The sequence below is a fragment of the Erythranthe guttata genome, chromosome 2 (genome assembly GCF_056151865.1).
Source record: "Erythranthe guttata isolate IM_541 chromosome 2, IM_541, whole genome shotgun sequence".
Taxonomy (NCBI): domain Eukaryota; kingdom Viridiplantae; phylum Streptophyta; class Magnoliopsida; order Lamiales; family Phrymaceae; genus Erythranthe; species Erythranthe guttata.
Window position 1 is genome coordinate 16354114 of NC_142534.1, and position 14285 is coordinate 16368398.

At 36.5% G+C, this 14285-nt stretch overlaps 3 protein-coding genes across 4 annotated transcripts; 2 read left to right on the plus strand and 1 right to left on the minus strand.

Annotated features, from left to right (window-relative positions):
• Positions 1-356: 356 nt before the first annotated feature.
• On the plus strand, positions 357-1838 carry LOC105964017 (UDP-glucosyltransferase 29). Its single transcript, XM_012988514.2, has one exon. The coding sequence runs from the start codon at positions 363-365 to the stop codon at positions 1776-1778; it is 1416 nt and encodes a 471-aa protein (XP_012843968.1). The 5' UTR covers positions 357-362; the 3' UTR covers positions 1779-1838.
• A 679-nt stretch (positions 1839-2517) lies between these two features.
• On the plus strand, positions 2518-9920 carry LOC105963661 (Translation elongation factor EFG/EF2 protein). 2 transcript variants are annotated; one of them, XM_012988090.2, is made up of 20 exons: positions 2518-3056; positions 3992-4213; positions 4648-4769; positions 4848-4998; positions 5579-5650; positions 6161-6256; positions 6349-6437; positions 6599-6665; positions 6908-6946; positions 7151-7211; positions 7349-7458; positions 7574-7648; positions 7732-7800; positions 7900-8021; positions 8203-8328; positions 8790-8910; positions 9041-9141; positions 9265-9325; positions 9437-9490; positions 9585-9920. In XM_012988090.2, exons 1-20 carry the CDS (start codon positions 2646-2648, stop codon positions 9687-9689), a joined length of 2274 nt encoding a protein of 757 aa, XP_012843544.1. In that variant the 5' UTR covers positions 2518-2645; the 3' UTR covers positions 9690-9920. The 2 variants fall into 2 exon arrangements, with proteins under 2 accessions (XP_012843544.1, XP_088669572.1); XM_088813446.1 differs by having other exon boundaries at positions 2543-3056; positions 7151-7208; positions 7346-7458.
• A 249-nt stretch (positions 9921-10169) lies between these two features.
• Positions 10170-13809, minus strand: LOC105963662 (3-hydroxyisobutyryl-CoA hydrolase-like protein 1, mitochondrial). Its single transcript, XM_012988092.2, has 14 exons — positions 13626-13809; positions 13435-13515; positions 12750-12818; positions 12532-12595; positions 12341-12420; positions 12069-12152; positions 11695-11779; positions 11362-11447; positions 11109-11230; positions 10952-11012; positions 10715-10813; positions 10527-10628; positions 10395-10436; positions 10170-10302 (listed from the first exon to the last, which is right to left on the minus strand). The coding sequence occupies exons 1-14, from the start codon at positions 13749-13751 to the stop codon at positions 10183-10185; spliced, it is 1221 nt and encodes a 406-aa protein (XP_012843546.2). The 5' UTR covers positions 13752-13809; the 3' UTR covers positions 10170-10182.
• Between the last annotated feature and the right edge of the window lie 476 nt (positions 13810-14285).

Sequence of the window (14285 nt, forward strand, 5' to 3'; positions counted from 1 at the left end):
ATCGTAAATTAAATATAATTTGATTACTCGATAACAATATTAGGAAATTCATAAATTAAGTACGTGTCACTTTTAAATAATTTCATGCAGATATCCATTTACCTTTTCCCCCACCATTAACCACGTGAATTCAATAGAATAAATAACCGAAAATAAACCGATTCTCTACTACAACTAACCAAGGAAAATTCCATAAATAAAATTCATTACATTCAATTTCTTTCCTTCAATAAACATGGAAACATTCAATTCAAAACCACTCTATAAAACAACCCCTTATCCCCATTCATCTTCCTCACCAAGAAACCCTAATCCAATTTTTTAATTTTCAAATTTTCAAGAATTCCGACAAGAAAAAAAAAATGGAGTCTTACAACCTCAAAACAATCCATGTACTAATGTTCCCTTGGTTAGCCCACGGCCACATTTCACCATACCTAGAACTTGCCAAAAGACTTTCAAAGAGAAACTTCATCATCCACTTGTGCTCCACCAAGGCAAACCTAAGCTCAATCAAGTCGAAGATCGGAGATAAATTCTCCCACTCGATCCGCCTCGTCGAGCTCGACTTAGGCACCGACCTCCTCCCCTCTTGCTACCACACCACCAACGGCCTCCCTCCGAACCTAATGCCGAGCCTCAAGCTGGCGTTCGAGAACTCCAAGCCGCAGTTCTCCAACATCTTGGCGTCCATCAAGCCCGACTTGCTCGTCTACGACTTCCTCCAGCCGTGGGCACCGCTCGTGGCGTCCATCCACCACGTGCCGGCGGTGGAGTTCATCACTAGCTCATCCACCATGACCGCCTACATGTTCAACTTCTTCAAGGGGAAGCCGATGACCGAGTTCCCCCACCATGACTTGATCGCCTACCGCGATTACGAGTTCGTGCACCGCGCCAACTTGTTGGCCTCCAACGAGGCGGTGAAAAGGAACGCCTTCTTGGGGATCGCGCGGTCGAATAGGATAATCTTGATAAAGGGTTTTAAGGAAATCGAGGGCGAGTACATCGACTACCTCGGTAACTTGTTGGGCAAGAAAATCGTGCCCGTGGGCCCGTTAGTTCAAGACCCTACCCATGAAACCGAGGGCTCGAAAATCATGGAGTGGCTCGATGGAAAGGGAAAATGCTCTACGGTTTACGTCTCTTTCGGGAGCGAGTATTTTTTGAAACCCGAGGATTTGAGGGAGCTAGCGTTAGGGTTGGAGTTGAGCGGAGTGAACTTCGTGTGGGTGGTTCGGTTTCCGAAGGGGGAGAAGAAAACCCTAGAGGAGTCTTTGCCATTAGGGTTTCTCGAGAGGGTCGGCGGTCGGGGTTTGGTCGTCGAGGGGTGGGCCCCACAAGCTCAAATCCTCGTGCACGAGAGCATAGGCGGTTTCGTGAGCCATTGCGGTTGTAGTTCAATGATGGAGAGCATGAAGTTCGGCGTGCCGATTATAGCCATGCCGATGCATCTCGACCAACCGCTAAACGCTAGGTTGGTCGGCAAGATCGGCGTCGGCGTGGAGGTCGGGAGGAGCGGGGACGGGTTGCTCGAGAAGGAGGAGGTGGCGGCGGTGATACGGCGGGTCGTGGGCGGAGACGAGGCGGAGTCGGTGCGGAGGGAGGCTAGGGTTATGAGTGAGAAGATCAAGGCTAAAGGGGATGAGGAGATTGATGTGGTGGTGGAGGAGTTTGTGAAGCTTTGCAGCACTACCAAGAAGAGGCGCAATGGAAGCTTTGATGGCTTTGGTTTCAAGATTAGTGGTGGATTGGTTTCTGAAATTGTTCAATTCTGATTAATTAATTTATTAATTAGGTTTTAATTTGATTTTGTTTATGTTTTATTTTTAATTTTAAATTAGGAATCCATGATATTAATTAATATGGATTGTGATACCACTGCATAGAGTTTGTGAATTGCAGTTGAGTATGGTCTAAGTACTTACCATTGTGTAATTTATGAAATTGCAGTTGGCTAATGAATTATTAAGTTTATAATTATATAATATTCTTTTAGATCTTGTAATTAATTAACTATTTATATATTTATTAAAAATATACTAAAGACTTATATATCCTTATTATATATAGTACTTAATTAATTATAAAAAAAACATTAAAGTTAATTTAGTTTATGAGATTAATGTTACCTTAATAACAAGTTAAGGCCTACCATTGGTCGGTTAATCATTAATGCAATATCCCACAATTTTAATTTTAAATCTTTTCCTTTTATTAGTATATACTATATACTATATTGTTTGCCTCAAATTTCAAATATATGTACATCAATCGTATAATGATCCATTTAAATTATCAAATTCGTAACGAATTAATAAATGACAAGAAATTAGTGAAATATAATTGTTTATTTCAGCTATTTAATTTTAGCGCAAATTACGGCTACCCTTGAAGTATAGTGTAAAATAATACAGACGGTTGTAATTACAAAAATAAAAAGGGGATTGTTGTAATTTGGTCTTACCTTGAGGGCTTGATGGTAATTTACCCTTAATTTTAACACGAATTTTATTTACTGTCACAAATATTGAAAAACCCTGTGTAAAACCCACTAAAAAACTTCCTCCATTTTTTCATTTTCGTTTTCCTTTTTTTTTTCTTTCCAGTGGGCAGGGTTTTTCACAAAAACCCTCGAAGAAAAAATGGCAGCACGCTCGGCCCGATCCAAATCGACGCGCCTCCTCTACTCCCTCTGCACGGCGTCCATCAGCCCCGCGCCACGAACCTCTACCGCCGCCCTGCTCACCGGAAATTTCAACATCCGCTATTTCTCCGCCGGCAGTGCCGCCGCCGCACGGCTGAGGGAGGAGAAGGATACCTGGTGGAAGGACTCCCTGCAGAAGCTCCGCAACATCGGGATTTCGGCTCACATCGATTCGGGTAAGACGACGCTCACGGAGCGGGTGTTGTTCTACACGGGTCGGATCCACGAGATTCATGAGGTCCGAGGGAAGGATGGGGTTGGAGCGAAAATGGATTCCATGGATTTGGAGAGAGAGAAAGGGATTACTATACAATCTGCCGCCACATACTGTACCTGGAAGGATTATCAGGTTCCTCTTAAAAAACCAAATTCAGTTTAATTACTAGTATACATGTTGTTTTATTGAGAAACAGAGTTATTTTTATATATTCTCCCTCAGATTACACTTCTATGATTATTCACGGTCAAGTGATGCTTGGTTTGAACTGAGACCAAGAGCCAAGAGTTGATTAGTCGAACCTCTGTGATCTGTTTGTGTGCCTTTTTTAAGTTGACTAATGAGTTGCTATGCCACTATCCATGTGAAACTTTAGCTTAATGAGTTACATCATCTCCAAATTTAGGTTATTTTATTTTTTCTTAATGAACAAAGTAATTGAAACTTGTTTAGCTGAGTTTTGTTTTTCTATTGAATGCCTTAAGCAATGAAAGTTTGGGGGATGGCTCGACTGAGAGTAGATCCATGATAAGAGAGGTGGACAAACAGAACGAAACAATTGTTGTTTTGCTCTCTTTAGTATTTTGTAGGTAATGATTTTGAATGTAACTGATGAAGAAATGTTAATGTGAAGGATTCATTCATCTAAGTAGGACAACCATTCTAATGTCAAGTCAATGTAAATGAGGTTCGATTTCTTATATAAAGGATGACATATGATGCCAAATAGATGCATTATTGGGTAGTATAGTGAATTTTGTTGGTCGTAGCTAATATTCTCAGAGGAGAACGCTAGAAATAATAAAAACAGGCTTAGCTCTTATGGAGACATGAAGGAAAGGGAAAAGGCTGACCATCTGATGAAAATAATCACAGTGAAGACCTGGCTAAGGGAACCATTAAATATCATCTACTACTTTCTTTTAGCACTCCGTTAGACCAATAAACAGCATCTTAATTAATCTTTTTTTACCAAGAAGTCATGTCTGTTGTAAGATGGTTAAATTAGAGGATGCTAAATTGTTAATGCTTCCACTTTTTATTGATTTTCTTGTTTGCTTTCGCAGGTTAATATAATTGATACACCGGGCCACGTTGATTTCACTATCGAAGTTGAGAGAGCTTTACGTGTACTTGATGGTGCCATTCTTGTCCTGTGTAGTGTTGGTGGTGTACAAAGTCAGTCAATTACTGTTGATAGGCAAATGAGAAGATATGAGGTTCCAAGACTTGCTTTTATTAACAAACTTGACCGAATGGGGGCTGATCCGTGGAAAGTTCTGAACCAGGTTACTTAATTTTTCAATGTGTGTTAAAGTTAAAACTCTCAAATTATTGGATAATGAAATTGGAAAAAGAGTTGTTATATTGCGTATATACATATATATGAGGGTAACCATACATACACATGTAATGGCCTCTGCAAAATAAAGAATCATAATCTAACGGAAAATAAGCCAAACAAGGATACTAATACATTGAAGTTATTTTGAAAATTCCCTAATAAAAAAAGGCAACTATAATAATTATTAACAATGAAACAATTGGCACTCGGTATATGCACTGTCCTTGTAGCAGAGGCAGTTTAGATTTAACTTAGGCTGCACGGTTTCCTTAACTGTCTTCTATTGAAAGGTACAAATCAACATTCCAGAAAAAAAAGATTTTGAAGCTTGAAATACATGACAGCCGTAAGCTGAATTTCCCTTTGTATCTCTTACAGGCGAGAACGAAACTTCGACACCACAGTGCTGCTGTGCAGATGCCAATTGGTTTGGAGGAAGACTTCAAGGGTCTTATTGATCTTGTCAACATGAAAGCTTGTTACTTTCATGGTTCCAGTGGGTGTGTTTACTACCTTATGGCCGACAAATAAAGTGCTTGTCTGTTATGCATCATTACTCATTAATTTTCCTTTTGCAGTGAGACCATTGTATCTGAAGATATTCCTGCTGATCTCGAAGCATTAGCTCTAGAAAAGCGGCGTGAACTGGTTGAAGCAGTCTCAGAGGTTGATGATAAGCTTGCGGAAGCATTTCTTAGCGATGAGCCTATATTAGCTGCTGATCTTGATGTATGTAATGATAATCTCACTGCATTTCCAACACGTTTTTTTTTCTTCAAAATTTTGCTTTAATTTTTCCGCTTATAGAAACATCTTCCTATCTCATAAGCTATTGGCCACTTATCTTTGGTGTTAGGGTACTTTGTATTCTACTCATACAGAGTTTTAGAACATTTAAATTGGATCAAGTCCAAGGACAATGATGATTTCTCCATGATTTCTCTTAGTACTCAGTTATTATTTTCTATTGAGGTTTAGGAAGGGTTGTGGATCTGAAACGCACGCCAGTTTAATGATTATGATTTAGAAGAACCTTGAAAAATTATATTTGATATGTTTTTAACTAAAATGGATGGCTTAAAGTTTGAACAAACTGTTATGGTTCAATATGATAAGCACGGGAACTTAGATCTGCTCCGGGGCTGTAATAGGTTAGCTGTTTTTTGTAGAGCACTACTGATTGGTTATCACAGACGTACTAGACACTTACAGCTGTTTAGAACTTGGCTTTCTGATGCATTGTTTTCCTTCAATGGATAGTTTTATGGCCCACACCTTATGTTTTTTACCTTTAATTTGTGTTCCACAGGAGGCAATCCGAAGAGCTACCATATCACGAAAATTTGTGCCCGTGTTCATGGGGAGTGCTTTCAAGAACAAGGTGGGCTCTTTTATATCAAACATTATTGGATTAGTCCTTTGCATTAAGCTGTTTTTGTGATACTATAGACACTTCTCATGATAGATGACCTTTCGTGCTCGCCTTTCTTATGTTCATATTACCCTTCTGTGTCCTGCTCGTCTTTCTTATGCTCATATTACCCTTTTGTGTTACTTGCCATTGCTTAAGCCGACAAGTTTCACGATGACTAGCATTTATTATCCATGCACTAAAATACTCAGATTGTTTTATCGATGAGATGGATTCAGCGAGAAATAATGTTGGTTGTTGACTACAATTATATATTTCACTTTAACTAGCTAAAAGGGGTTGCTCTACATGTAAACCAGCTTACAACTTTTTGTTTCTTTGACTATTTAGAATCTGTTCCCGACATTTATTTATCATGTCCAACTTCATTTCTCTCTATTGTTACTCAGTCCTTGACTTCCTCACATTTTCCTTATTCTGGAAATGTAGTTTATTTCTTTCATGACATTGTTGTTTCAGGGCGTTCAACCACTTCTTGATGGTGTACTTAGCTACTTGCCTTGTCCAACTGAAGTTACTAATCAAGCTCTTGACCAGTCTAAGGATGAGGAAAAGGTATGTATTTGAAGTATCTTTCAAATTTTTGTATCAAAAATCTTCAGGCTATCAATATATCAACTACCACTTTCTACATTTCGCTGTTGCAGGTTGAGTTATCTGGAAGTCCAGCTGGTCCTCTTGTTGCCTTAGCTTTCAAGTTAGAAGAAGGGCGATTTGGTCAGTTGACATATCTGAGGTATTTTAGAATTGTTTTTTTGTTATTTTTTTATTTTATTTTATTTTATTTATTTATTATTATTTTTTTTTTTTTTATTGTTTTACCTTGTGAGGGCCTTTGCATATTGCTTCGCTCTAGTTACCACCTATTTATATTTCGTAACTTATTTTTTGTTGCAGAATCTACGAAGGTGTCATTAAGAAGGGGGACTTTATAGTTAATGTGAACACAGGCAAGAAGGTTAAGGTAAGCTTGTTATCAAGATAATCTATTTGCAACTTGTTACGATGACAATTTCAAGAGCAAGGAAAATCAGATTATGCCTGCTCTATGTAAACTGGCTTGGATTTCAGTATTTCTTCTTATTTTTGTGAGATCAATTCTTATAAGGTCATTTGAGAAGATGTCTCTATTGATTTGTGTTAAGTTGAATCAATTAGACCGCTCTTGTGTGGCTGTGACCTGATTCATATTTGACTTTTTTATAGGTTCCTCGCTTGGTTCGGATGCATTCAAATGAAATGGAGGTCAGTTACCTGTTGTGTTGCAGTAGTGTATCATTTGTTGCGAATGAAGTTTATCGATTTTTCTTAAATTCACAAACTTTTTAGTGTTTAATTTTTCATCTTTCTTCTTACAAGTAATCATTTTATTAATAAAGTTTGTATTTTCTCCCCTTTAAGATTTTTTATTTCCTAATCCTTTAATTTATCTTTTCTTTATTTATACAGGACATTCAACAAGCTCATGCAGGACAGATAGTTGCTGTATTTGGTGTAGATTGTGCTTCTGGTACATTACACTGTTGCATGGACACAGCTATTTTAATATTTACTTTTAGTTTATAGTGCACTAGTTCAGATTGTTTATCGGAAGTCTTATTGTTTCCATTATTACGTTCTGATATGCTTCTGTGATTATGTTACTAGGGGATACATTTACCGATGGGTCAGTCAGATATACAATGACCTCTATGAGTGTGCCTGAGCCAGTTATGTCACTAGCAATATCAGCAGTGTCTAAAGACTCTGGAGGAAACGTGAGTCTTTCAATAGATTTTTTTCCTTTTTATATTTAATCTTAGTGATATGATTGTAAACCTTCGAATTGTCGCCTTTTAGAGACTTAGACTTATATATATCTTTGATTGACAGTTTTCAAAGGCTTTGAATCGCTTTCAGAGGGAGGATCCAACTTTCCGTGTTGGTTTAGACCCTGAGAGTTCGCAGGTATATATGACTTTCTTATATTGATATCCCTATTTAAGAACCATATAATTTTCATTTGTTCACTGCAATGGTTTGATGAACAGACAATTATATCGGGAATGGGAGAACTCCATTTGGACATATATGTTGAGCGCATGAAGAGGGAGTACAAGGTTTTTTTCCCTCTGTTGTTGTAGTTCCCACTTTGGCTTATTTCCACGAAAACCTATTACCCGTTCATGATGAATCTAACTTTGTTTTTCATTGTGAAGGTTGAAGCAACTGTTGGGAAGCCTCGTGTCAACTTCAGGGAGACAATTACTCAACGTGCCGAGTTTGATTATCTACATAAGAAGCAGAGTGGAGGACAAGGTCAATATGGAAGAGTTACGGGGTAAGTTTATTTTGAAAAAGAAAATGAAATTCTCATTCGAAAATAGCGATTTCAGGTATTAGAGGTTGACATTCTGAAAAAATGGGTTTGCTGAAAATTCCGAAAGAAATCGGTAGTTGTCTGCTGAAATTTCTGAAAAGGTCATCAATATTATCTCACATCTCGTTTCTCTTTCTGACAGGTTTATGGAACCACTTCCACCAGGCTCGGGAACTAAATTCGAATTCGATAACATGCTTGTAGGACAAGCTATACCGTCAAATTTTGTGCCAGCAATTGAAAAGGGTTTCAAAGAAGCTGCCAACTCGTAAGTATTGGATTTCCTTCTCTAAAGTTTAGTAGACTCTTCAAAGTTGCGATATGCTATCAACTTTATCCATGTTCAGATTCATGGTACTTTTTCTTTTTTTGGCTTCTGTATTATCGTAGCAGAACATCTACAAGATAATACAAACCTTTTCCTTTAGGAAATTCATTCTGCTGATCGATGACAAGTACAAACATTTTTTGGTATTAACCCTAGAGGACAGCTTTTAAAAGAATAAAAGTTGACGATCTTATGCTGCATTTATAATTATAATATCTATTCCATATCAAGCATATTGGTAAATGTCTTAGAAATATTCCAGTGTACTCTTAGAAAGGGAAAGATCTGGTGCCTGGTTTCATTTCAAGAGTGTTCCACTTTCATCTTTGAAAAAGTCTTGTTAATTTTATTGCACGAGCTTTTGATTATTGATTTGAACTCGGATATGTTTGTTTATACAGGGGTTCTCTTATAGGCCATCCTGTTGAAAATATACGTATTGCATTGACCGACGGTGCAGCTCATACTGTGGATTCTAGTGAACTTGCTTTTAAGTTGGCTGCTATATATGCCTTCAGACAGGTGCTTTCTTTTGTGATGCCACAAAAAAGAAAAAGCTATTATCTACTTCTTTTCTGTTTTAATTGTGAACTGTAAATCTGTAATCTATTTCAGCTGTTATTGATTTTATTTGTTTCGTTTTATGGTGTAGTGCTATGAACTCTGCAAACCTGTTATATTGGAACCTGTGATGCTGGTGGAGTTAAAATTCCCCTCAGAATTTCAGGGCACTGTCACTGGTGATATTAACAAGTCAGTATGCCTTTTTCTTTAATATACATTTTTTTTGTGTGTGTGTGTGTGTTTTATATATTTTGCAAGGCTGTATTAGCAAAGCACAATCCGAGCTGATTTGTATTTTATGATGATATACAGGAGGAAAGGCATGATTGTTGGGAATGACCAAGAAGCAGACGATTGTGTAATAACTGCACATGTATGTACACATCTCATACTCTGCATTTTATTCGTTCGGCCAAAATTCTCGAGTTTGTTATTGTTGCAAGTTCAGTCGAATTATTACATATATTTTGTTTTTTTCTTTCAGGTACCACTCAACAATATGTTTGGTTACTCGACTGCCCTCCGCTCAATGACACAGGTCAAATAAACAGATTGAACTATTTAAAGAATTTCAAACGATTGAAACGGAATTCAATTAGATTTTTGATATCAAAAAAATTTAATGTGTGCAGGGTAAAGGTGAATTCACAATGGAATATTTAGAGCATATGCAAGTTTCTCAGGATGTGCAGACACAACTGGTGAATGCTTACAAGGCTACAAGAACTGGAGAATAATAGCCCATCTGACTGTATTTGAACCGTCGGACCGTTTATTAGGTCAAAAGTCGAGTGTGTGACATTTCTTCACTTAGTTAGGTTTATAGATATTATTTATTAAGGCCAAAAAGTCTTTATTCAATTTTGGAAAAGCATTAAACATAACCACATTGCAATAATCAGAACTTGTTCTGACTGGGTTTTGTACAATATGCAGAACATAAATATATAGTTACAGGTATTTGCTTATATGTATTATTTATTTATTTATTAGACATTTCGTAAATTGCTGCAATTTTAGGCATGATAATAATTGACATAGATTTGATCAAATCAAGGCTATATATAATTGATTATATTGCACAATTAATGGCAGCTAAACCGACCAAAAAACGAAAGTTAACGTTTGCAAATTCAAATGCTTTCAGGTAGGTTTTAAAGACTATCGTAATGTCATACGCCTAGATCATCATTAGTGAAATAAAAAATTAATGAAAAGTCAATAAAAATATTATATAAATGCTTCGCGCTGCTTTATCGGTAGGTCTAGTTCAGGCTCAAATGCAGAGAGAGGAGTGAAGTATTGATCAACCATGTCTTGAGATACATGTTCCAATGTTGGAGGGTCCCACTGCATTTTTCACAGAATCAACACCAATCATGTGCGTGTGCGCGTGTGTTTGTGTGTGGGTGTGAGAGAGAGAAAGAGAGAGTGTAGTTCACCTTGGGTGTGCAATCTTTATCAACCAGCTTCGCACGAACGCCCTAACAATGGAAGAAAGAAGCATCATCTTCTGTATTTGTGCTTGCTCGTGGAATTGCAATTCAGAAAACATTATATATATTTATATATACCTCACAAAAGTCGCCAGTTATCTGCCTAGAGATTCCTTGTAGGGACATTCTGTACTCGCGAATAAGGCACTGATCAAGAGTTTGAAATCTACCTTCTCGTATCTGGAACACAGACTTATTCAAATTAAGCTACCGGAAAATTGTTTTAGAAAAGAAAAAACCCGAACAAAATGTTAAAATGGACTTACAGATCTTAACGAAACCTTCAAACTCAATGGCGCAGCTTCTTTAAGTTTATTCAAAGTTGACACACACCATGAGTCGTTCGTTTTAGCAGCCTCGTTTTCCTACAGAAAGTTTAAAACTCAAAAATCGTACCAATGGTTGCAGCATAAAGTTTTTGCGGAAAATGCCTTCATTTTTATTTATTTATATTCATGAAAATACATGACCGTAAAACGTAAACAGAGTAGCATAATGCTTACCAAAGATTCAATAATTTCTTCAACTGTGTCACAGCTGAAACATTTGTCAAGTGTTCCAATCCTACGCAATCATATTCGAGTGTGATCCAGAACCAATAATCAGCTTATTTTATAAAAAAATCACCATTAAAATATAGAATAACCTCAGTACTTATACCTGTGAATTACACTAGTTTGATCTGGAAAAACAGTATCTCCTTGTCCTCCTAAACAAGCTTCAATAACAGAGGGATCATCGGTAGTCAAGTTTCCTAGCTTTTCTTCAACTAATGGAAGTTTCTGCAAAGACGATGAATGAGAAAAGACGAGTTGAAATTGCAAGACGGTGCATAAGATAAATGCAAAAGAACCCAAATGGTCCAAAAATAAAAATAATAATAAATAAAATAAAAATGGTTTGTGGGAAAGACCTTGATTAGAGAAAAGTGAGTCGCGAGCCCACACGATAGCATTTCTGCACCGTTCAGTTTCTCCCCCGTCAGAGCCAAGTATTCTCCTGGAAGTAAAAATAAGATCATGAAAGCAAAAATAAAAGCTTATATCATGTATTTTTTGATGATTTTACTGCAGGGAATGAGTTTGTGTCTTTAATTTTACTTGTGACAATGCAAACTTTGAAGTTATAATCGAGTAGCTTCTAAAAGCTTTACAAACAAGCTAACCAGAAACGGTGTAGCATCACAAATTAAAAGAATTGTAATAAGGACTAACGTGAAACAAATAAAATAAAAATGGCATTTTACCCAAATAGCCAGGAAGATGGGAGAGGTAAAAAGATGCCCCGGCATCTGGATGGAAGCCAATTAATGTCTCGGGAGTGGCAAAAATCTGCGGTAATTGGAAATGAATTCAGTGTTCTCTATGTATTTTTACGTTTTTAATTTCTCAGTTAAGGTTTCTTTGTGCTTAAAAAAATGTTCAGTTTTGCAGTTGCATTGTCATGTCGTTGTTTGCAAAACAATTCTTGGGACAGAAAAATATATAAGCCATATGACTATCGACATATAAATAGTAGCATTTCGTATCTAAGTAAATATTCGTAGCTGCAAAAAAGTAGCAGGCGACTAACAGAAACAAATGAAAAAGAAATCAAAGCATTGAAATTTATGTCTCGTACAGTTTTATCCGTTGCAACCCTGAATGTGCCCGGAATCGAAATTCCAGCCCCACCACCCATAGTAATACCATTTAAGAGAGCTACCTGCATGGAGTACAAATTCATTGAAATTCAGGTGAAGTAAATTATTAAACTAATACCGACGATAAAGTATCTCCAATAATATAATACCGTGGTTTTAATCTTTTTGATGATGATTTGAGAGAGGTGATAGGAGAGAAGTGTTATTAAACACACAAGAAATTATTAGCATGAATGCATTAGATACTCACATGTGGCTTCAGATAAGTACCGAGAAAGTATATAAAACTATATATTGTCCAGAAGAATTCTTTGCACTCTTCTAGATTACCTGCATGAATTGAAAAAGAAGCCTATAAATACTTATACCATAAGTATGGAAATATTAACAACAAATGTGATGTGGGGGGGGGGGGGGGTGGATTTAATACAGTAATACTACCTTCTTTAATTAGTTTATAAAGAGAAACGATATCTCCACCAGCTGCAAATGCCCTGCCTCCACCCTTAAATAATATCAAACCACCTTTAAGCTATTTTTCCTTGGGTTAAAAATGTACATAAAACCAAAATCTCGATACAGGTTTTAGCCCTGAAAAAAAAAAAAAAAGAGATTTGTGGAGAACTGAAAGCTCAATAGTGGGGGGCGAAAAAGAGTACCTTCAAAACTACAAACTCGATATTAGGGTCATCTTCCCAATTTCTGTACAACTTCTGGAGCCTTGCAACCTACATCACATCACAGGTTCACGTTTTTAATGAATTAAGAGACATAACTAGTGAACACATACGGAAAATAAAATTCTTCAAATTAGTGAATTGTACTTGATTTACTTAGCAATTAGCATTTCGAATCATTTCAAGCACAATCTTTCTTAATGGCATAATCAAGCAAAATTTTAGCAAATATGGTAGCCGATTCGAGTTCTGTAGGAAGCATTGTTAAGATTGAAAATGGCATAAAGAATATCAGCAATTTGTCCCAAGCAAAGCAATCCACTGAATCTACACAACCGTGCCTGGCGAATAAATACGGAGGCAAGATAAAAGAACTATACATATCATATCTATACGATTAATACTGAAATGAATAGAAAACAGCCAGTACGATTAATTTTTCAAACCCGTAAAGGTCAACCATGCCTAGAAAGCAATTATATCACACTTAAAAATTTCATAATTGAATAATCTCAACATTGATCGCCAAATAGATACACAATCTTGTCAGCAGCAAAAACCCATGTTTTCAGAACTGGAAAACTAATCCATATCACGAAACACACTCACACAGACACAAACACAAACACGTTGTAAGCAAACAAGCTACAATGCAGTAGAAACTAACCATAGAGGTGTTGAGAGCATTGAGAGAAGAGGGTCTGTTGAGAATTGCTGTTCTCGAACTAGCTTTCCCCTCAACAATTACCTGAACGTTGATCCAACGGTCGAAAATTTATTCATTGCTAAATAAAGAGAAAGAGGGAAAAACAAAAATGAGGGTGAAAAAAAACCAGGAAGTGACGAGTGATCACTTACTAAATTATCGGAATCGTCGATAAGGGGGTTGCCGGAGAGAGAGGCGAGGCGTCTGCCGCCATAACTGTGGTGCTTGTTGAGAGAGAGAATTCGCCGGAGAAGCAACGCCGATTTGTGGGTTCGCATTATTTTTACGGCGAATGCCACTGTTTTCTTTTCTTGTAACAAGTGAAAGTATTGATGATTTATTATAGCTTGTATTTTAAGTGAAGCCATATTATTTAAATTAAATTAGTTTTTTTTTTTCTGAATTCAAATTCATTATTTATTTATTTTTAAATTTTGATAAGCTTTGAGCTTTATGACATTAGTTTTTACAATAATCAAGTTGTGATATTAATTGGCCGACCTATAAAATTCCATAATACAAAAATAGATATTACTTTATAATATTCGGTCTCAAAAACATCTAAAGAAAATTATAGATTTATTTATCTTTTATATTCGATGTTGAGTATAACTAATTTTTTACATTACTTTCAACTGTATCATCTTCCAAAACAGATAAAATCATTTTCTTTGTGATTAATGATGATTAATGGTGAATCCTGCCAAAATAATATCGATAGACCTATAAAAGAAAATTTGAAAAAGAAAAAAAAAAGATGAGATATATTAGATTTTGAAATTTTAAATAAAGTGTCTACGATTACTAAAACT